Genomic DNA, 23,260 nt, shown 5'->3' on the forward strand with positions numbered 1-23,260 from the left:
TTCAGACCACCATCAGAAGTTGGTGCTTTGGTGTCTGTTTTGTTTCCAGCCGGTAATAAGAAGCAGAACAACAGAGAAGGAACCTTTTAACCCTTCACATCCCTGGAGGGCCCTTTCTCACAGAAGGGGGCGGGGGCCCAAGCTGCCCAGCACCTTCTTGGTGGAGAGCCACGCGAAGAGGCCTGGGAAGCCAGGGGAAGAGTCTGAGGTCTCTCTCCTTCCTCCTAGGACACCCAGCATGATGGCCCACAGCCTGCGCGCACCAGCCCCAGCCACACCCCCTCAGGGAAGTCCCCTGTCCTCTCCTGTTGCTCCATTCCCCAGGGAGCCTATCTTCACAAGACTGAGATTCTTCACAGGTGTGTGTGTGTGTGTGTGTGTGTGTGTGTGTGTGTGGTAAGCACCCACAAAGCTCTACCTCGAGACAGGAAGAGAAACCACGCGAACTCATACAAAAGCATACCAACCATCCAGGTCTCTCACAGACGGCCCGACTAGGTGACCTCCCAGGTTCCACAACGTGAGGTTTGACATCTGAGCCTGAGGTCTCTGGAGACTCGCACCAGCTTGGGAGGCGTGGGAGAAGCCAACGCTCACACGCGTGGGAACAAAACCCCTGATCCCCACCCAGCCTTGCTCACAAGGCACCCATCCTGCCGCCCCCAGACTGGGGAGGTTCAGAAGGCTGCTGAGTACACAGATCTAGAGCTCAAAGAAAGAAAACACTCGGAGAAGCACAAATAGCCTCTGACTTCAAATGTTCTTGTTTCCATTCCTACCCTTAAACTTGAAGGGAGATTCCCAGGGGCCCAGATTCTTAGGGGACCGCAGCCTTCTTCTGTTCAAAAGCCAGGAGACTTACAGCCCTGGACATCTGTGTGCTGTGTGCTACAGGCCACCTTATGGTGACAGAACCACAGCAGAATGTGGTTTCTAGAAAAGGCCAAGCACCTGAAGCAAAGACCGGAGAAGTTGGACTCCTGCAGCCTCTCAGCCTGGGTCTCGAGCCTCCAGCCCCATCAAGACCGGCTGACTCATTCTTGGACTTCACACCTATCTACTTGGGCTGATGAGGACTCTCTCTCTCTCTCCCCCGCCCTGTGGCTTGGCTAGTGCTAACTTGACCTCAGGACTGCAGACTCTATGCTCGCTGTTAGGGTAGAAGCTCCCTAGCCCTTTCAGTAGGAAATGGAAAGAGATCTTTCTGAAGGCGGCTTTATGAAGCCAATCTTACAAAAAAGAACACGGGAAAACCATGAAGGACAATGACCTGCGCTATCCCACAGGGGGTCACTGATTTTTAAATGAACTTCAGAGCCCCTGGCCCCCTGGAGTGCCTCTTTCCCTGTGTCATCAGAACAGAGAGTTCAAAGCTATGTCAGGAAGAAAAGGTTCTCGGGCTTTGCCTGAGCAGGCCTCGCCTCCGGTGGTGCCTCTCGATAGCGATGAACCATAAAATGTCAGCTGCGTCCTTGCTTCAGGGACAGGGACACAGGACACCAAGCTCCTCGGCTAAGGTGCAAGGACAGGGCATGAGGATGACTGGAGAGGACACACTACCAGCCCCATCCAAGGAAGCAAGGAGCCTGCCTTGGAGGCTGAGAGGCTGCTAACTTCCGAGTGGTAACCAGGACCCTGCCTTCACCAGCTGGGGAGGGGTGGCCCATGGCAGCTGCCAGAGCTTCTGGCAAGCTGCTGTTCTTACAAAAAGAGACTTGGTGGGATCTCCCAACAGACAGAATAGAGGGGTAAAAAACACACCAGACTCACCATTAGGAACCTGGGCCTTAGTCGCCCCCCCTGTATGAGGCAGGGTGCCCAACCTGACCCCGGGGTCATCCAGGAATGTGGAGGGAGCCGGTACCCCCAATGACAACAAGAGCTGTGAAGGGCCAGAAAGGTCACTTTTGCCCACCCTCTTTGGCACCCCCGTCCTGGATGTGGGTACATGCGGAGCATCAGAAATGGGTACGTGCCTGTGATTCATCTCCGAGATGAACACGCAGCAGAGCTGAGGAGAGAGCCAGCAGCCGGGAGAACGGGTCAGGAAACTGCCGAGAAACGCGTCTTAACTGGTGATTAACCAACGCCCTGCCGGGCTCCTTGCTGAGGCGGCAGACAGCATACGTCGCACGCACGCTACTCAACCGTGGGGCATCGCAGTGCACCCGGTCACATGAGTGGGGAGCCCGAGCTTCAGAAGAGCGTCACACCTCACCCAGGGCCACAGCGCCCACCAACAGCACAGTCTGCGGTCCCAAGGCCACGCTCCTGCAGTGGGGCCGGGCTGCCCCTCTCCACCTGGCAATGCACCGTGTTGGGTGGTGCCCGAAGTCAGTCCGGCAGTTGTCATTCATTCCCCTCCCTCTGGCACCACTGGGACCCCTCCGCACCCCAAGGCAGGCCAGCCTGGCTGAGAAGGCAGCCCGGGAGGCTCCCTTTTCACTTGACACTGTAAACAGCCATCCTGTGCCAACTACACTTTGCACCTACTTCCAGCCTGTATTTTATTCCAGAAACACTGTCAGAAACCAATGCACGGTGCGAGGGGCCATTTAGAGCACTCTCTATAGACAAACCTTAAACTACCTTAGGGACTAAAAAATCACACATATGCCCACGATAAATAAAAATAAATAAAAAATAAAAAGTAAATTAAAAAAAAATCATTCCTCTGCATGCCTCTATAGGGATGTACTTTTAAAAATGAAAACAAAGCTCCCTTTTGCCAATTTCAGTTACTAACCTGTTCCTTACAGGAGGCTCTGGTCCAATGGTCATATTCCAAATGGCTAGCCCCGAGAGACGGAAGCAGCAGCAGAGACCAGAAACTGGCCTGGGCAGCTCAGCGGCTGCTATGACTGTCCCTTCAGCCTCGGTCACATGCCTGTTCTAGGAAACCGAAAATGTCCCACCTCCGAATGCCAGCTTTCTCATATGAGGGGCCGTTGCATTCCACTTTCAACAAGTGACAGAGTGAAAAGACCAAAAGCTATGAAATCTCAAAGTGAAATCTTTCCATCCTGCATGGCCCAACACGGCCAACTGGTTTACCCTGTAGAAATTAATACAGAGAGTGCCCCCGGGAACAACCCTTTCATGTACAGAGCAGAATTTAACAGCCAAGTAATTAAACACAGAAAGTACGGGCTTGTAATTAAAATGCTGACAAACCTGAACCAGCGCAGCACAAGCAGGACAGCTATAATATTTTTACAATTCCCTTTTATACATAATGCATGATCCTTCTGCTCAAGTTTCTCTATGTTCTCTGCCTGTGAAATAATTTACATTAATAAATAATTTATTACCATAACTCCTAAAGTAATTATGGGTTTCCATGCAATTTTTTTTTAGCATATGAATTGTTTTGTTCTCTGTTCATTGACTTGTATTTACACGACTTTTCCTAGTGGCCCTTCTGCAATAATTGGTATCGCATTTGCCTCCTCACATATTATTTGATTTCCAGGTCTCTCCTCGCCTGAGTGGTGAGGAAAATGGAATGTGTAGTGTCCATTGTCCCCGCGATACGGAACTCATTTAATGGGTGCAATTAGCCAAGGGTGGTGAGCGAAGCGTGCTCTCACCCCGCTTGCCCTGCTTCACCAAAAAAGATTAAACTGACACACGTGTGCCACTGGGTCAGCGCAAAGAAGCTTCGTGCAGGGCGAGTGACTGTTGACCTGGGAGGGGGAGCCCCTGCGCTCCCAGCGCAGAGCGCTTCTGTCAGGTGCGGCCACGCCCCCTTCCCTACCCACTAGAGATCACGGCCAGCAGCAAGCGCTGGCCCGCCTGCCAGGCCAGCTGACCGGGGACAGGCCACGGCCCTGAAGCTGCCACCTGACCGAGGCTTCCCGTGTTAAGAACACAGGAACCAGCCATGTACGTGGCCCTTCCCCAAAGAAGCCACTTGCAGAGGAAATCACCGCTCGGCACAGAAAGCGCTCTCGGGATGCTACGGGAGGGGAGAAAGGAAACCGAGAGGCAAACACTGTCTCTGCTACAAAGAGCCCTTCAGGGACCGGGCTGGGCTCACAACCTAATAAGGAGTGCTGGGCCCTGGTGCAGAGCAGGCTGGGCGGTGGCCGGGCCCCACTGTGCCCTGTTTCTGCCATTCACCCCTCATCCTGGCTTTGTTCTCTCCCCTACTCTGGGAAGGCATTAAACTGCTTCTTTCTATCAAGTTCCCGAACTTAGGGTGTGGGGGGGCGGGGGGGGAGACAACGCTGGGGAGGAGCCCATTCAGCTCACGATAACAAAAAGTACTTAAAGAGAACACATTGTGGTGAGCCCTTGATGACATGAGTAAGGCACTTTATCTAAGTGGGCGTAGGGGAGGCTGGGCTCCTGGGAAGGGTGGCTTTTTAAGAGGAAGCAAACAGGCCGCTACACTCCCCACTCCAATGCACTTGCCTGGATTCTCTTCAGAATGCTCAGGGAACTCAAACTTGCCCTGGCTTCCAGCTAGGACCCTTGCAGTGGGCGCTTGGGAGGGAAACGCCCTTAGTCATGGGGCCAACCTGCCCCCAGCAATCACGGGAGAATTCCACCAATCGGGGCCAGAACATGAGTTCATTATCTCCGGGAGACAGACGGGGGTTGGTGATTATAGTAATGGGACATTTTGTCTTGTCTGAGTATCGACCCAGTCCTGGAAAGGCTCAAAAGCCTCTTGAAAAGTCCAGCTAGACCCTCCCAGGGCCGTTAAAAAGCAGGCAAGCGGAAGGTGAGACCTCACTGCCTCGGACGCCCTCCCATTCACGGTGCAGGTGGGGCCACACCTCGATGCGCAGGGTAAAATGGCCAGAGCAGTCCCCAGAGCTTCCACCAGCACAAAGGCCTGGGAAGGCGCCCAGGAAGGGGATGCGGGTGGGAGGGACTGAGCTGGTGCCTTCTGTGTGCTGCTGTCTCTTTAAATCCTACCAGAAACTACAATCTGCAAGAGGAGGAGACTGGGGTTCAGGAAGGCTGATCTGCCCTCAGCTCTGAGGACCCCAATCCACAGGGAATTCTGTTTCTCGCTCTCTCGGCTCCACTAGACAGAAACCCTCTTGACTGCAGGGGCTGACTTTCTCCCTCTCTGGGCCAAGTGCCTGACAACATAGTAGATCTTCAATAAACACCTACGGGAACAACCCGCCAAAATGAACCCTGGGGAACGAAAAGCATATGTCAGAGGGGCAAGGGTCTCCCCAGATCAAGGAGGGGCTGGCCAACAGAAGAGAACAGCCGAGGAGGCAGGCGACAGGGCAGGCGACAGGGCTCGGCAGACCCCCCACCGCCCGGGGCCGCTCCCCTGCTCCCTGGCCGTGCCCTGGGGCCAGCGTACATCAGGCAGCCTTGAAATGAAGCCCGGCGCCTCCGGTGCCTCCACCACCAGGGGACGGAGCTGAAGTCCGGGCCCGAGGAGCTGAGTGTGCCCAGGAGCCTCCCTCTGCTTCCTGGCGGGACAAAGGCAGTCTCGCCACCACAAAACCGAGCCCAGCCCATGAAGCAGGCAGTGAGGCAAGCCTCTGAGCCACGTGGCTAAGTCGCTGAGGGTTTGTTGAAAGCCGTTAACCACCAGAGGGGCTCAGTCAAGCCCCATATGGGGACAGGCTTCAGAAGTGTGTCGTGGTGGGGGAACCAAGGCCAGGTGATCTCGCTATTTCCACGTCCTCTGGGGGGCAGCATCAAGAGGACCACCTGGGGCTCTCCCACCAAGCTGTGGCTTGGGACTAAGAAGCAAACCATCTTTGTTCTCCCCCAACCTGGGCCCAACTCTGCCAAGGCAGCTTGGTGGGGAGTCGCTTCATGAGCTCTTGGTGTCCCCCTATGCGAATGGGGCGGCCTCCGCGGCCCCACAGCAGAATTGCTGCAGCGTCCCAGAGACAGCGTCGTGAGGAAGGAGCCTGGTGCTTACTATGACACACCCAGCAACCCCTCTGCCATCACCACCCGTCTACCAGACAGAGTCTCAAGAAGACAAAGAAAACACTGCACACAGAGTCAAAGGCTGAGAAAAGAGGCAGGAAGACCTGACAGTCCTGTGAAGACAGGCCTGGGACGGGAAGGCCTACAGCAGTCACCCACCACGGGAACTTGGTTGCTGCCTCGGTGCAAACATTCCAGAAACTCGTGCAGCAGGGTGTCCCCATGGTGGGCGGGAGCCATGGGGAGACAGTGGAAGGAGAGATAGTGCCCGATCCTCTGGAGCTCAGAAAAATCAACATAATCAATACAGTCATCTCAGCCTCCCCCTTAGGAGAAAGAGTAATTGTGTCTGCATGGGCACCGGAGACTGAGACAACCCTTCTGGAAAGCATGTCAACAAAAGCAAGAGCCTTCAAAATGTCCCTGCCCCCGGCCTCTGTAAGCCACTCCCGGGAACTCCTACGGAATAATCCAGAAGGCCGACAAAAGACAAAGACTTAGACGCGTAGTCACTGTTCGTCACAATGGCGAACAGAACACGGCCATTCCTCCCAACAAACAAAAGACAGTGACATCGGTCAGCACCCGCTGATACCTAGTGTGTTACTACACACTCATTAAACCATACGGAGGGGCCAACGCTACCGCGCTGGGGGAAATGGGAGTAAGGACTACTAAGTGAAACCAGAAGAAAAAAAGTTTTTTGTATATAATTTTATACAATCGCTCATTCATTGTGGACTTGGCCATGTAAGAAATTCAAAGAACATTAAAAATACACCAAAATATTAGCAGGCGTTCTCACCGGGTACTGGGACTAGAAGAGATTTTTATTTTATACTTTACACTATGGTACGTCGTCCCAATGTATCAAAGTGAACATGATTACCTTAATAACCAGACAGAAACTCTCAACGTTATGGTTGGAGATGACAGCTGGAAGCCACACCCCAGGGCCCGCCGGCTCCCTGAGCCCCACAGCCCGGCTGCCATTCCGGCACGGCCGGGCCCGAGACTGCTCAAGCACAGAGAAGGGACCCACGGCTGCCGTGTGTGCCTGTGTCCAGAAAGGGCTTCCAGCATCTCACCTGGGGACTCAGGCCCTGGTGGAAGGACCAGAGAACGACTCTCCACAGCCACCTTGGTTACTCACCCATAATTCCACAAGAGAAAAGTGTCGGTCCTTGACTCATCTTCTTTGGCGTGTGCTGAAAACAACCAGAAAAGCTATTCACTCTTCAAGTCATAAGAAGCACGTTTGTACATGACCCTGCACTGATCCCTCGCTAAAGTCACAATTAAAGGGGTAACTGCCTTCTGCCAACGTCAGATTAGGGAAAGGAGAAAAAAGCATTCTAAGAGGCAACATCTGCCCATAATTAGACCTGGGCTCTCCGTCCAAAGTCTCCAGTGAGTTATGGAGTTCATCAAGTTAATGGCTTCAAAACACACACAAGAAAGCGCCACGACTTCTGACACTTGGGGATTTTTCCATGTGAGTGCTGGGGAGGAGGGTGCGAGAGGAGGTGTGATGCACACGGTCACCGAGCTGGGTTGTAGAGAGGCCACCCCACAGCGCAGGCTGGGAGAAGAGGGGGCCTCTTGGTGACAGGAGGAGCCCCCAGGGAGAAGCGGAGGCACGTCTGCCACCCCAGCTCCCTCCCTCCCCGGAGACACCAGGAGAACAGCAACTCATCCTCTCCACAGAAGCACCAGTTAGAGCGCAAGCGGGGGGCCCTGCACCATGCAAAGCTGCTTTGCTGCAACAAGGAGGCCCCCCAGGCACTCTCCCTGAACTGAAACAGAAACTCAGAGGTTATGTCTGGTTGCAGCAGAGAGCTAGGGTTTTGAACTCCTTGGCACCGTATTACAATGGCTCCCCTTCCCACCATAAGGATCCCATGCCTCCCCTCAAGGCTCACACCGAGCCTCACAAAATGCTACGGCCACTGGGAAAGGGACAGGCCAGTTGGGTCCTAGGCTCCAAGACTAGGCACTGCTCCATGGCTACACAGTAACCTGAGCACAGGGAACATTCTAGGCTCCCCTGCACTAGTTGAGGCATGGGTCAGGTGGCCTGTTCTGACCTCTAGTGAGGCGGAGACGGTGCCCACTGGGGCTCTAGGAAGAAAGGTCTGCCTCGAGTGTTCCTAAGACCCATTCCCTCCTTCCTTCCTTCACCCACTCCTAAGTACTGGTGATTATTCACATGCGGGCTGCACCACGGCTTGAGCCCATGACGGGGGAAGCAGCTCTCTGTCCCAGAGGAGTCAGCCTGTCCAAGAGAACTCCGACTTCTGAGAGGAGCCCCAAATACCAGGGACACGCAGGCATCCTGTCTGAGAAGTGGGTGGGAACCCAGGCCCTGGAGCTTTGGGGCCTGGAAGGAGAAGGGCGGAGGTGACTAGGAACGCCCGGTCCTCCCAGATAAAAGGGTGGCGAGTGCCTGTCCCCAGCTCCCTGATTCAGAGACCTTTGCTCTTGGTCAGCCATGTGCTCACCAGCCTCGTTGCTAAGGGTCCTTCCTGCCCAGCCTGGGACACAGAGGTGAAGGAGGCCTGTTTGGGCCCTCAGGAAGCTCACAGTTCACAGAGGACACAGTCCCACAAACCATTACACTACAGGGAGTGTGGGACCAGAGAGGAGACGGCCCAGGCCAGGGTACTGGGGTGCGAGAGGTCAGCCCTGGCTTCCTCTCAAGGACCAGAAGACGCCTACAAGCAACAAGGCGCCGGGGCGGGCCTGCTCTGGTGCCCTCCTCAGCTTCAAATACTCGTTGTGTTTTCAAGACAGGCTGTCCTCCTGGACTGAACCATCCCATTCACAGTCATCCGAGGAATTATTTGGAAAAAGTGAAAGACATCTGCGTCTGCCTCCCTCCCAACTGACGTGGTTGACGCAGCGGGATCCACACAGAAAGCCCACAGCCAAGCCACCAAATGGAGAATGGGTGACAATGACTTGAGAGCCTACCTCCACGCCACATAGCCCCAAACAACCAAGCACACAGCCCGTGGACGCCAGGCAGGCTCTGCTTCCAGGGGGATGGTGCAGAGTCATGAGTCGGGCTCTGCCAAGGCCAGGGTCCTTGGCAGCCAAGGGAGACAACTCTCACTGCGAGAGCACCTTGGCGCCAAGCAAATACCCGCTGGGGAACCAGAGTCCCCAGCCCACACTTGGGTTGAGGGGGCAGGTGGCCAAGTGAGCCAAGGCCGGTGGCCCACAGAAACCCAAACCCAGATCGGGCCGGGGAAAGCAGAAGACAGCAAGGATCCCGGAGCCAGCTGTCTGCAGCATTGGCACGCAGGCCCACCGAGGAGGGCTTGGGGTTGACAGACAATAGGAAGTGAGCCAGGGAACCAGCCCGCTCACCTGTCCTTCCACAAAGCCGGTGTGCTCCAGACAGAGGGGCAAGGTGGGGCCCTCCAGATCCGGGCCCTCCCAGGGACTGCGGACACCTGTGTGGGCACCAGAGAGGCTGGGGTCTGGGCCTACAGAGGGGAGCACCGGGCCGAGCCACAGGGACTCCGAGGCTCTCCTGGCTGGTGCATTCATTCCCTCAGCAAGGATCAGGCCCTGTTGGTTGCAGACCGTTCATTTCCCAGGCTGGAGGACTCACACTTGAAATGGGAGTGCTTCTCACTGCCCCCCAAAGCCCTGCTCTGAGCCACCACCCTCCACGAGGAGACCGAACCAGCCTTCTAGCTGGTCCCGGGGCCTGTGTCCTGGGCCCACCTTCATTCTCCACCCAGAACCCAGAGGCAGCTGAAGTTGCTCTTCTGCTCCCGTGACGTCCCACAGCCACCAGAACAGAACCCGGCTACCCCTCCCCCCACAGCCACCCGGCCCGTGAGAGCCAAGCCTGGGCACAGGAGACATGTGCAGTGCTGCCACCTCAGGTCTCTCCATGACCAGCTCCTCACCAGGCCACCTTCCCTGACCATCCCAGCCAAAGGGCACCCTCCCCACCCACACTCTCCTCTTAGTGTCCGCACCGCCTGCGTCCGTTCCTTTGCTTCTGTGCTTATTCTCTGCCCCTGAGAATGAAGCTTCTTAAGGCTGCCATCTAGTCCCAGCACAGACTGGGCACCACGTGACTATCTGGTGACCGACAGCGATGGCCACCTGTCTGCCCACGCTTATCTAGCTCCTGCCGCCACTCACCCAGCAAATGCAGGGCCAATGGAAACAGACTTTCACTGGGCAGAACTTGCCACCTCCCCAAATCGATGGGCTCATGCCAAGTCAAAACTCGGTGGAGAAGGGGAAAGAGCACCCGCCGGACAGCTGGGGAGAAGAGGGCAGCAATCACTCACACTCAGATCTCACGACGTGAAGGAACACCTCCGCGTCCCCTGTTCTCAGTGAGCTCCATCCCCGCTCTCTCATGGAGCACGTGAAAGTGGGTGACCTCCTTCTGTCCTCAGCACCGACTCCTACACTGGGACTCCTCCCTCCGCACCGCACAGCTTCTCGGCGGGACGACGCCTCCATCTCTGCTGACGAGAGACGGGCACGGGACGCTGGCGTGGCCGACCGGGTCCTCTTTGCTCTGGGGCTCTGAGCCTGGACTGAAGAAGTGCGGGGGCTGCTTTACCCAGTGGGGGTCCCCCAGCCTGCCTCGAGCACCTGCTTCCAAAACCCTCCGAGCTGCCCTGTCCCTGACCTTTCTGGGGCCCCCCCTCGCCAGCTCTCCTGACAGCTTCGCAAGATGTCAGGCGCAGGCATACGCTGGCTGCTGTCGGGTTTCTCTGAGCCCAACATCAAGGTCCCCTCTGGGCTCCAGGCTGGCCCGAGCCAAGTCATCCCCGGTATGCCCAGACTGTGACAAAACAGACCCAGACTGGTCTGTACCAGCCTGCAAGCGGCCTTCCCAAACTTCACACCCTCCGCATCACTGCAGGAGGACGGGCCGGCCCGAGGCCTAGCAGGCTGTGGGGACTCCAGCCTCGGGCTCCCACGACACTCACCGCGCGCACCGGAGTCGGCACCCAGGCCTCGGCTGGGGCTGGCAGGAAGAGCCCAAGGAGCGCAGCTCCCCGTGACGCTTCTCCCGCCGCGACGCACCTCTTCTCCAGCCCGCCTCAGCCGGGCCTCTGTGAGAGTCCTCAGAGCACAAGGGAAGGCTTTGGAATCAGACCCTCCACAAGGAGAGCAAAAGCTGGACATCCCACCGGGGCTTCAGGGGCCATCTGTCTGACTGACGAAAGAAGGCCTGACTTAGATAAAGCCACAGTCCAGTCTGAAGTCTTAATGAGGAGCTAGCTCGGACGGAACGTGATGCAGCTCTTCTCTGGCCTTCGTCGCGCTTCTTCAGAGCTTTGCTCGCAGATTCCTGACCAAAGCCGTCAAGTCACTATTTCCCCACAACACTGTTAAGGGGAACCACAAGGCGACACAGGCAGGCTCCTACTCATGCCCTCGAGCGGAACAAGCAAGAACACCCCGGCCTCCAAAAAGGAACACAGCAAGACCATGGCAGTGGAAAGCAGAAGACAGAGCCAGGCCTGACCAGGACAAGAGAAGCCGAGAAGGGATGAGCGGCCTCGTAGAGAGAGGTTCTCAGACTCGCTGACAGGGATGGAGCAGCGGCCCGGGCTCCCTGGGCTCCCCGGACTTCAGGGTTGGCCAAGGCCCAGCCTGTGCAGGCAAGAGGCTTCAGACTGTCCCAGACATCTGTGCCCCTCTGGGGTCTGACTTCAGGCCAGCCTGGGCCCACCAGTGAGGCTGGCTTGGGCCAGTGAGCCCAGTGTCAGCTCTGGGGAGCTGCGAACATGAAGACCCTCCACCCCAGGCAGTTGCGAGGCCTGACATGGCCACGGACTCTCCCCACTGGGCAGATCACAGCCCGGGCCTCCTAACCTGACAAGAACGAAGGGAAGGACCGGCTCCCCGACCCGGTGTCGCCTCCTGTGGGAAATACCTCAAGGCTGGGGAGAGCAAGGCCGCCTACAGCCACATTCCACCCTCTCCTCCAAGACAGACTCCAGACTTGAGAGAGAGCTGAGACACCGGCCAGGGAGAGGAGGCAGGCCCGGCCGGGGAAGACGGTCCCTCTGGCCTGGGAGAACAGGCCACAGGCTGAGCGTGGGCGTGTGGGAAGGGGCTGGGGAACACTGCTCCCGAGGTCAACCGTCTGGGCTGCCTTCCAGCAGCAGCAGCTAATGTTAGAACACTAGGAGGAAGAGCCCACTCGGCAGAGGAAAGCGACCAGCAGAGCGGGCGGGGGGAGGGGGGTTGGGGGGGTGGTAAAGGGAACTGAGCAGTCTTCACTGCTGTGCATTGTGTAAGCCAGGCCCAGGCTGGGGCCAGGCGGGGCCCTTAGCCCTCTCTCTCCCCAGGGCCAGGTGCCGGGAAAGGCAAAACGCTGGGCACTTGTCAGTCCTTTTTTCTGTTTTCCTATATCTCTCTTGGGAAAAAGACCAGTCACTTGTCACCAGCATTTTGTTTTTAGAAAAAGAACAAGAGACCTTGGAGGGCAAGGAGGGAGGGGCTACAGGCTTCCTTGCCCAGTGTGTCCAAGGGCACTGGGTGGCCCCCAGGTGACTTTCACCCGCAGTTTGAGACCTTCTCTCTCGCTCGGGTGCCTCTGGGGCCTGCTTCCCTAATTCCAAAGTGGCCTGTGACTCATGTTTTCTTTTTAATATGAAGCCCACCGCCCCCCCCCTTTCTGTTATCTTCTTAGGCTGATTAGAAAACAAAGAGAAATGCTTTTCCATGTTCCTGTTGTTATCTTGATGGTATTTACACGAGGATGGCGTTGCCAGTTTAGGAAGCTGAAGCAGAGCCCCGTCCGCTCCCCCCCAACCTTGCCGGCAGGGGAGGGCGCATTCTAACGTGGCTTCACCCTCCCTTCCGCCTCACGGACGTCAGCACTGGACCGAGATGATCTGGGGTTGTTCTGGGCTGCTCCCTGTGCATGGCCGGACTGGAAGTCGGCCTCCCTAGACTCTTTGGAGATGAGTTTCCCTTCCCCGGCGAGGGCTGCGAGGCCCCGCGTTGGCAGGCAGGCACTCCGGCCATGGAGCTCAGCGGAACTGGGGCCCATGTGCCCCAGGACCAGCCGCACGGTGAGCCCCAGCCAGGCGGGCCCCGTGAGGGGACCAGTTTCTGTGGCATCCGCTGAAGCCAGCAGCACAGCTGGAAGTGGCCAGGGACCCTCCCTTGGGACCTCTGGAGGGCCCTCACCCCAGAGGTCGTTCCCTTCTGGCCAACAGTCCTCCCAGTGTATTCTTCAGATCTCGGCAGGAAAGCACCCCCCCGCCCCGCGCCCCCACCCACACAGCAGAAAGCAGAGCGGCTCTTCCCGTACCCTTGGCTGTGAACCTGGGCAGCAGCCGGAGAGGAACTAAAGCAGTGAGGGGCTGGGCGGCAGGAACCCGCGTCCATTCCCTCTACAAACATCTCAGAGCACCCACCCTGTCCCAGGCCCCGGTTTCGGGCCCTGGGCACTCAGCAACAAGCAAAAGAAACAAAATTCCTTGCCTTTATGCAGCTCGCATTTCAGAGCAGTCATTCAACAAACAAGATCGAAACGTCAGAAAGTGACAGGCGCTGAGAAGGAAGAGAGAGAAGGGGAAGGGCAGGCAAGTGCTGGGCAGAGGGTGGTTGGAGCAGAGCTCGGTTTCAGGCTGAGTGAGCAAAGAAGAACGAGGGAGGGAAGGAGTCCTGCTGGCGGGGAGCGGTCCAGGCCACAGAAGTGCAAAGGCCCTGAGACGGGCTCGTGCTTGACACATTGATTGAGTGTGGCTTGAGCAGAGTGAAGGGAGCAGGGTGAGAGCAGAGAAAGAGCAGCGTGGTCACAGACAGCCACAGTACATGGGCCTTGGGCCTCCTGGTAAGGGCTTTGGCGCTTGCTAGGTGGGAGATGGGAAGCCAGCAGAAGGCCGGAGCCGAGGAGAGATGCACCTGTCTTGTGGTCCCTCTGGCTGCTGGTAGAGAACAGACCAAGCAGCCAACAGCAGGAGACCGTTACACCACATTCCCAGACAAGAGAGGGCAGCAGGTGGGACCAGAGCGGCAGCAGTGAGGATGGCGAGTGGGAATCAAATATATTTCCAGATACATATTCAGGGCAAACTGGAAAGGAAGCCAGGATGGGCAGAGACCTGACCCATCTCTGCTTGTGGAATTCTGCGAGCCCAGTGTCCGGCACATGCGCAGTGGTACATAAAGGCCTCAGGTCTCGATGGCTCTCCCACCCTCCTACAAGGGTTGGAGACCCAGCCTGGCCCGTCTGCTCTCGCCTGACTGCCACTGTGAGCTTGGGGAGGGAGCCCACAAGGGGGCTAGGGTGGGCTCTCAGGAGGGGCTCACTAGGAAGGGTGCCAGGCAATGTGGCAGAGCCCTGGACTCTTAGCTGTCTGCAAAACTCCTCCTCAGGTTTATTTTTGTCAGAGTGGGACCCTTCCCGCCCCCCGGCAGGGGAGCAGCCCCACTCACTTCTGAGGAATGAGGTCTGGAAGGTTAAGGGACTACCCTGTTCTCAGTCTGAGAAGGCCAGTCCGCCTCTCTGGCCCACCCCATCAGGCCACTTGGTCATAGGACAACTTTGGGAGAAGGCATTGGAGGGCAGCTGTCGCCAAGGCCCACCACCTTGGCCGCTGGACCGCCCCTTCTTTCTCGCTCGTCTCCCACCCTTGACTTTCCTGAGGCAGCCGCTCTCGCTCCGCACCAGCCTTCTGAAGGGCGGCCTAATCTCACCCCCACTCGGGCACCACCTCCCTGCGGGGAAACTGCCGCCCCTTACCGGGCGGAGGCCACAAGGTATGTCAGTCTCAGCCCGGCAGGGCGGCAGAGCCCCGCTTGGTATTCTCCACCAGGGTGCCGGCCTTCCCACCTCGCATGTCAGGGGCCCTCCGCCAGCTACTTCTCGCAAGCATGCCGCCGGGCTCTGGGTCACCTCGGCCCACTGCCCCAACCTGCCGCATCTCCCAGGGCTCTGCCCTGGGCACTCTGGACTCAGTCTGCTAAGCCCACACGTGCAGTCCACAGCCCCACCTGGACAGCAGGCCTCAGAAGAGGTCATCAGGGAAATGAGGCCCACTAGGTCCTTACCAGCTCAGGGTTCAAGGTCCTGCACGCTATGGCGTCGGCTCCCTGGTTGTCGAGGCTTTTACTTAGGATCATCACCATGGTAAGGACCTCAGGCGCTGGGCTCCATCCCAGGGCGGCCACGAGCCATCTTCAGTTGGGCGGACTTGGGCACAGGTGGCCTGCTGGGCACCTCCCAGGGCTGAGGTGGCCTGGCATCAGCAGGAGCAGTTCCCGATCGGCTGCTCACGCTTGGGGAAGGGCTCCTCCAGGAAATGGCTGCATGCACTTAACTCCCTGAGAAGACAACAAAAAAAGGCAAGGGATTCAGGACATGGGAAGACCGGGTCCCCGAGAGAACCGGCCGCACACCCCCGTGCTGGGACCCCGCTCGGAAACGGAACTGCCTCGCTGCTGAAGGACAGGCATATGGCTACAAAGGCCAGGATCCCCTTCTCAGGATCCCCCATGCTGGCCTTGGGGCAACCCTAAAGCCCACGCTCTAGTGGGTACAGCAGTGGGTCTCCGTTCAGCCGCATGGCACCTTTAAGACCTAGCTCAGGGTCTGGGTTGGTCACAATCTGCTGTCCCCAGAGTGTACTCAAGTCACATGGCATCTTAAACCTGGCTGGCTTAACAGACAGCTTTGGTATATGCCCGAGGCTGAGGGTCAGACTGGCTCCAACCCCACAGTCAAAACTGAGGCCCTCAGGCGGCCTCAGGCAGCAAGGTGGCTGCTGTCCTCCACCGAATTATGAACACCGAATTATGAGCTACTGGAAGAGTCGCCGGGGGGCGGGAGGTCCATTTAAAGGCACATATTTCCCACTGTTGGAAGCGCCACGTTTCAAAACACACATTTGCAAGGCCCCCGGTGTTGCCTCCTTCTGCAGACTGAGCCGAAGCAAGTCACGGCCTTCACAGGGCCTGCCCACGCCACCCAGAGCTGCCAGCAGTGACAGGACCCCTCGTGGCGCCGTTCTGCACAGCCCACCAGCGCCTCCTACCGCGTCAACCCCCAAGCAAATGCTGAGAACCAGGCCTTAGCTCAGGCTAGAGAACTCGCTCCCTACACGTTACTTTCTCGGATCCTATTTCCCCAGCCCACCCCTCTGTGGTCACACCTTCAGAGAAAGTCACATGGATGCAAGGAACCTGAAGATCACCGTCACAAAGTAAAAAATAACAACGAAAAATACCAGAAAAGGGCAGCTCCTAATCTGTAATTAGCAACAAACTGCTCCGTGCAGGAAAATGTTTCAGAATCTGCTGCTCTGTGTAAAAATTAATTGCACCCTGGTATTTACTTGCCGTCCAGATTGTAAATCATATTTTCCTGTTTACTTCGATTAGACTTTACAGTGGGTGTTATTGGAATTGCTCAATTACGGGCCAGCTGGCAAGCCCAGGAAAATTACCTTCTACTGTTCTTCGAAAACAAGGTTCATCCAAAGTGCAAGAGCAGGGAAGGGGGGGGCGGGAATCAATACATTTTCCAAGGATGGTTGTTCAGGAAGAGACTTGGTGGCATGTAGGCTCCCAGGTCACAAAGGAGTTTCACCACCACCTCAGTCTAGAAGCAACACATTCTGACAGAGAGTGAGCTGCTCAAGGAAAGAATGTCAGACCACTCCTCCCAGCTCAGGCCAGAAAACCAAGCCAGAAATGCCCGCCAGCCCCCTGGACGCTTGGCTGGGGAGCAGGGTAGGGGGGTGCTATGGACTCGCCCTTCAAAGGGACCCTTTGTGCCGCTTCAGGGGCGGAGGCCAGGCCCACTGGCGGCCATCTTCTTTCTGGGTGCAGCCTCATTCACTTCTGGGGCAGCTGGCCACTGGTCCAAGGCCCAGGGGGGACCTGCCCTTCCCACCCCCGCCCCCCATTTCCTTCTTCCCTAACAAGGCAGGACGGCTTGGTGGTTACAAGCTCAGGTCCTGAGTCTAAGACACCTGGGTTGGAATCCCAGCTCTTGAAATGCATTGTCTGAGGGACTTTTACCAAGTTACTTACTTTGTGAGCCTGTTTCTCTCTCCGTAACATGGGGACCACAGCGCCTGCCTCACAAGATTCCTATATCGTCTGAAAACAGAGCTCAAGCCCTGTGCTCAGGGAGAAGCCCTAGCTCATTTGAGGAAGGGCTCGATAAACAGTAGCTACTGTCCCCACTTTCATCGGGGAGACTGTAGGTCCCCGTCCGTTCTCAGCAGCGGATGCCCAAGCATCTATCTGTCCTCTTGGATTTTTATTTTAAAGAGAAATTTCATCAAAATTTTTTAAGGCTAAATTTCACCAGGATGGAACAGGCCATCTTATAGCCCATCCCTCTGGTGAAACAGTAGGTGGCCAGTAAGAATGATACTGTGGGAGTCCGTCGCCATGGAAACGTGTTAGGCCATCGGGATGCAGCCGATTGGCACCAGACACAAAGCCGGACGGAGGGAGCAGCGTGGGCGGCCCCGCTCTTGCAGCTCCGCCCCTCCGAGAGCCCAGGACCTGGGGCGGCAGCGCGAGGGGTGGATACCGGGGCACCGTAAGCTCCTGGAAACGGGCGGTCACCAAACACGGCAGGCGCCAAACGGAGAGAGGAGGTCTAGCACAAGCCCTGTCCCCGGGGGTCATGGGGAATTCTGAGGGCACAGGCACAAATCCGATGAAGGCAGGCAGGGCGAGGGGGCACCGCAGCTGAGTTGTAAAGAGAACCCCCTGCACAGGGCCGACAACATACAGCACAACCTACAGGAGCCCAGGAGTGGGGACAACCAAGATGCCATCAACAGGGGGCTGTTTCCATGAAACACGGTGGAACCACGGAAAGGGACACCACGCCACTTCAGGCACATCGGCAATAAGGTGACTCTGACAGGACAGAAAAAAACCCTCTCCAAGCCACGCTGCGAGATGAGTACAGCGGAGGACAGTGTGGTCCCGAAAGCGCGGCCGCCTTACGGAAGCGCCTGCCGTTCTGGAGTAGAAGACAGACTGGGCAGCTTTTGCAGGCTGCTTGAATACCCCACCCAGGACCTACAACACCTTTTCCGTGAAAAAGAAAATAGGCAAGATTTCCACATGCCGGAGAGGCACAGGAGCGGAGGGAAGGCTGCGAGCAAAGCATGGGGCCCTGCCCCGTACATGCTGCATGGGACTCGGGGAGCACCCCAGTGGCAGGAGCAGAGGGTGTGTGGACAGGTGGCAGCACGGGGACAAGGAGCTGGGAAGACAGATTCAAACCGGACTGACAGCTCGCAATGCCGACCGAGTGCAGACTTTACCACGTGGCCACAGGCAGCTCCCCGAGGGGCTGGGCTTCTTCGGCCTGTCGAGGAAGAGTGATTCTGGGGGGTCCTTTGCAATGCCCAGCACGGTGCCCTGAACGCAGCACGAGCCCAATACACGTTTTGGAATGAAGCTAAATCACAGCAACATCTGAAATGATCCAGGCACATTCTCAGACCTTGTGAGGCAAATCCAGACCAGCAGAGCCTGGCACAATCTGGAATTCTCTGGGATTCCTTTGATCCGTGCCACGGGCCTGGCCAAGTTCACTAAGGAATGCCAATGCCCATCCAGAGACTTAGAGTCGAGTCTGAGAATGGGGCCAGGGACGGCTCAGGGAAAAGCTGGGAGTGAAGCCGGGCTGGAGGCCGGGGGGTGAGGGGAGACTGGCCCCACCTTTGAAGGAACAACTGGGAGCAAGGCTCTGGCCCAGGTAGAAGGTGCCCAGAGCCGCAGGTGACATGATGAAGGCCTTCTGCAGGCCACCTCTGGGCACGGACCCCCCTCTGGCCTGGTGACTGACAGTGACTTTGCTGAGGGCTTGAGCCGGCCGTGCCTCAGCACTGTCCCTCCCCTCCCATGAAGCAAAGGAAATGGAAGGGAAGCAGCCCCTTTGACAAGGTCTTCAGAAAGGCCGCATGCATTTTTAGACCTGCCTCACTTCAGCCATTCGTGTGACAAATGCTGTATGGAAACAGGACCTACAGCAAATTTAGGGACACGTGGCGAAGTGCACCTTTGAGTGGGCCGTGCCTTCTGCCAGTGATGAACCACTAGAAGGGTGGCCAGGGGAGCCGAATCCTGGGGGGGTGCAGGGGGGTGGAAATCAAGGCTCCTAGCTGTCCCACAAAGGGAACCAAACCTTTTGGCTTGCAGACTCTATAGCTACGTGCCGAGAGTTTGAAGGAGGAACATTAAAATATGCGGAAACCTCACCAGAGCCCTTCCTTTTCCAGACCCAGTTAGTGTCAGAAAAAGGCCCTGGAGGCTCAGTAAAGGGACCTGAGGCTGGAGTGTGTGGGCTCCCGCGAGACGGTTCAGTGATGTCCCTCAGCCCAGGTGCCCAGGCCTTCCAGCCTCCTAAAGGGTCAGTGAGGCGAGACAACGGTGCCTCCACCACCTTCAACACACAGAAAACCAGAGACAAACAGCCTCTTCAGTCGATACGGTAACACGCCAGATGCAAGGAACACCAAACCCTGTCAATCTGAGGGGATTCCACGGGAGAGACAGAATCCAGGGAGAAACTGCATTTTGTTTTCACCATTTGCCTAATATCTCCTTGGTCTGTATTTGCAGAACTAAGTGTGATGCAGAGTCCACCTTTCCGCAGAGCATGAATAAAATAAGGGCCACGGCAGCCGTGCTGGATTCTCAGCTTAGTGCATCCACGGAGTCCCTGCGCCTGGGCCTGTTGCTAGTCCATTCTACAGAACGACAAACTGAGGCACAGGCCCTAGGTCACCCAGCTGTGAGGGACAGCACAAAAACTTGGGCCACATCTGCTGAACTCCAAGACCTGGGTCTTGACCCCTGACTCTTCTACTCCAGGATCTGTGCATTTCATCGTAATGACCCTTCAAGTATTTCTCAATTAAACTGACCAAATATGGAAGCAGAGACACGAGGTTTGTAGCAGTCCTCGTCCTCACGGCTCATCCTGAGGTATCCCAGGCCGAGCACGGACCTTCCGGAACCTACTGCTGAGACACAGCACTAGGGTCCCACAGCTGGAGGGCGCAGGGAGGCAAGAGGGCGTCAGTGCCGTCTATCCTAACCGCATGGATATTCAGCCAGGCCAGGTGCCACCTGGAAGGTGAAGTGCTCCCCATGAACACCGGGGTGTCCCCAGTCCCCTGGGGGCGTCTTGCTGGCTTCCTGCTACACCAGCTGGAATCCACATCCATTTGCCACCTCTCCCCAGGCCTCTGCCTCCAGCGGCCTCTCCACCGGCCACCCTGCCCTCCTGTACAAGTCTGTTCCTAGGGGATGGGGGGCCCTCCCGTCCACCTGCAGAGTCTGGGTATAGGCCTGCCTCAGTCATCCTCTGGTCTCTGCCCGGAGCCTGCCACAGCAGGAACCTGACATCCGGGTCTGTCGGCGGAGTCAGGAGAATAGGGGCAGAGCAGTGGATCCCCGTCCGGAAGCCACACGGCTGCCCAGCGCAGTCCCAGAGGAGCGGCAGAACCCCGGGGGAGCGACATGATTCTTCTGAGCTCACCCTCTGTCATCTGTAAGACGTGATCCTTGTTCTGCCCCCTCACGTGGAAGCTTGAGGAGGTAAGACTCTGCAGGGTGGTCCCTGCAGGCATGAAGTCCTCAGCGTGCCCCGTGCCAAGCAGAGTGCAGGCCTCTATTAGCTGTGTGTGGCTAACATGGTCATGTCTTCTCAGCCGCAGCGTGAGCTGCTGGGGGCAGGAAACGGGCTTGTGAGTCCGCCAAGCACCTTACTCCTAGGATGGGGCTGCTGGACGTTTGAGTCTGTTGCTGGTTTTCATGCTCACTCGGGGATCCCAGTTACATGTGCCGGGGGGGCCGGGGGAGGGGGTCGGGGGTGAGGAAACTAGGCTACAAGAAACAAAATGATCTAAAGCCTCACAGCTGGCATGTGCCCACGTCTGACTCTCAGGGGAGAAGAGGCCAACCACCTGCTCAACCCAACCCTCACTCCCCACCCTAAAGTGAGGTGTCCCCTTGGAGGCATTTTCTTTGTAACTGAGATGAACATACCTTCCCTGGCCTAGTCCCTCAAGTGACCAAAGGCCACCAAAGGTCCACATCTGGAAAAGGACCGGCAGTCACATCACTGCCTAGCAAGGAACCCACCCATGCCCTTGGCCGAACAAAGTCGAGCAAGCCCCCTTATGAGACTACCTTCCTGGAGGGAAAAAAGAAACCAGTAAAATGAGCCACTGAACCACATCAGGACTCTGTTCTCTGGGACTTTAACACAGTCACTCTCAGTGTTGTAGGGATTTCCTGGGGTTTAAGCAAATAGCATTTCGAGAGGAGGGGAGGGGTGACATTATTCAGGGACATGAGAGTGTCGAGACCCTGAGCCAAAACAAATCTGAACATGGGAACGAGACAGCCGGTGTCCCTTCTTGAAACCAAAGCCAGCTGCATGCATGACTTGTCAGGGGCCCGTTTATCAATGAGAAACACCCAACAGACAAGTTTCCCATGAGCACTCCAGGACTTCTCAGTACGGTTCGTGTCATTCCAACCCACCGCCACCACGAGAGACGAGACACTGTGACCAGAACTTGCTGAGCAAACTCAAAAGGAAGGACAAGGGAGGGAGGAGAAGAGAACCAGTACTTACGGGGCGCAGAGCCGGGCGCCGCGCGCGCCTCCAAACCGGGCCATGGGAGAGAAGGGCGGAGAGCAGAGGACGGGGAGACACAGCAAGGGCCCCAAAGATAATCTGAAATGTTAAGCCACTTAGCCTAAGACGACCATGACCTGTTCTTCAGTCGGACCTATTTACAAGTACAATGAATTTAGTCAAACCATGAGGAAAAACCAAAGGAGGTAAAGAGTTAAAGGAAAAAAAAAATTTTTTTTTAAAGCAAAATCCAAAGTAGAAAAGCCCAAACCAGAGGCAGTGTGGTCCGGGTAGAGCCAGCAAGGCTCCGGAAACGTGGGCTCTGGCGCTGGCCCTGCTCCCGAGCAGCTCTGCCTGTTGGCCAAGCCACTCTCCATCTCTGGGCCTCCTCCTGTCAAATGCGGGCCTGGGCCAGAGGAGCTCCTTTTCTGACAAGCGAGCATCTACGTGCAGCCACCTGCCAGGTCACTGTGCCGCTCTGAGGCTCGGTTTCCTCTCCTGTGACATGCAAATAGGAACTCCGAGCGTACCCAGAGTCTCAACCATGGATCCGAGGGCGCGTGAGCCGTGACAGAGGACGGCAACAGCGCCCATCCCGGAGCATTTGCTGGCACGGGCTGTTTCTAGGCCAGCCTTCCCGATCCTGCTCCAGCCTGGCCTGTGGTGCTCAAGGCCCCAGGAAACTAGACAACAGCAAAGGCCTACTCCTTCCTCACTGCCGTCAGGAGCCTCAGCGGGGCCCTCCCACACGGCGAAGTGGGAAGCTGGGAGCCGTTCTGCTCTGCTGGCGACCTCCAGGTCACGCACGGCTGGGGGAGGTGGCGTTACAGAACCAGCCCCTCTCTTACCTATCAATGGAGAGAGACGGGGCTGTTGTGCACGTTCATTCTCCAAGCTCCGTCCTCAAGCACACTGGGGCATCTCGGGGTCTTTCAGTGACACTCACCGCATTCTGAATTAGAAGTTTCTTGGAGGCCCAGGAAGTTAGTCATTCACCAGCTTTCACACCTTCATCTCCCACCCCTGCAGCAAGAATATCCTCTTCCTAAACTGGACTTTCAGGGTCCACAGACCGCTACCTTCTCACACTCCTACAAGACGAGCCACCCCCAGCCCGGGCAGCATGCGTGGCTTCCACGCTAGCATGGCTCCAGAAGCTGCACGGGCAGGAAGAAGCACTCCAGCTCAGACCGTGGCCACAGCCCAGTGCGACTCCCCCAGGTCACCCCGCAGGGGGCTCCTAATCACTCGGCAGCTGGCACTCGGGACACAGCTGGGAGAGCAGCGATCTCTTTATCTCAGGGGCCTTGGGGCCCCAAACACTATCAAAACAAGTATCACAGTGAAACCCGGGAGGTGACGCAGGACGGACCAAAAGGCTCTAGGAGACGGGGAGGGACACGAGCACCGCTAGGTTTCCCATCTGCCGCCCACTCGCAGATCACAGCCTCATCTCTTCTTCCTACGGGACGTCACCCTCCTGACCCGACTGAGTCATATCGGCCAACCTGGTTTCCTGGGTCGGGTACACAGATCAATCAGACAGGCAACAATCTTACACCAAGACTTCCGCCTTCCCCCCTTGACCCATTTCATACAGCAAGCACCACCGTGCGCTCAAGACCAGCGTCATCTGCCAAAAGCAAACTCGAGAGACTTAGCTGCCTGACCAATCTGTTACAATGAACAACAGGTATGCCTGAGCTTCACGGC

The 23,260-nt window shown here is 57.0% G+C and overlaps 2 protein-coding genes across 2 annotated transcripts in view; both read right to left on the reverse strand.

The window, feature by feature from the left end:
* Positions 1-15,113, reverse strand: part of FAM53B (family with sequence similarity 53 member B) — a 70,941-nt gene extending 55,828 nt beyond the window's left edge. The window contains exons 1-2 of the mRNA XM_082721683.1: positions 14,974-15,113; positions 7,070-7,124 (exon numbers count right to left, since the gene is read on the reverse strand). Coding sequence (XP_082577809.1) covers positions 7,070-7,124; positions 14,974-15,051 — 133 coding nt within the window. The 5' untranslated portion in view covers positions 15,052-15,113. The remainder of the gene's footprint in view (positions 1-7,069; positions 7,125-14,973) is intronic.
* Positions 15,109-23,260, reverse strand: part of EEF1AKMT2 (EEF1A lysine methyltransferase 2) — a 69,517-nt gene continuing 61,365 nt past the window's right edge. Inside the window, exon 7 of the transcript XR_014309181.1 lies at positions 15,109-15,246. The gene's annotated coding sequence lies outside the window, so the exon portion shown is untranslated. The remainder of the gene's footprint in view (positions 15,247-23,260) is intronic.

This window comes from Mustela nivalis (genome assembly GCF_964662115.1).
Source record: "Mustela nivalis genome assembly, chromosome: 2".
NCBI lineage: Eukaryota > Metazoa > Chordata > Mammalia > Carnivora > Mustelidae > Mustela > Mustela nivalis.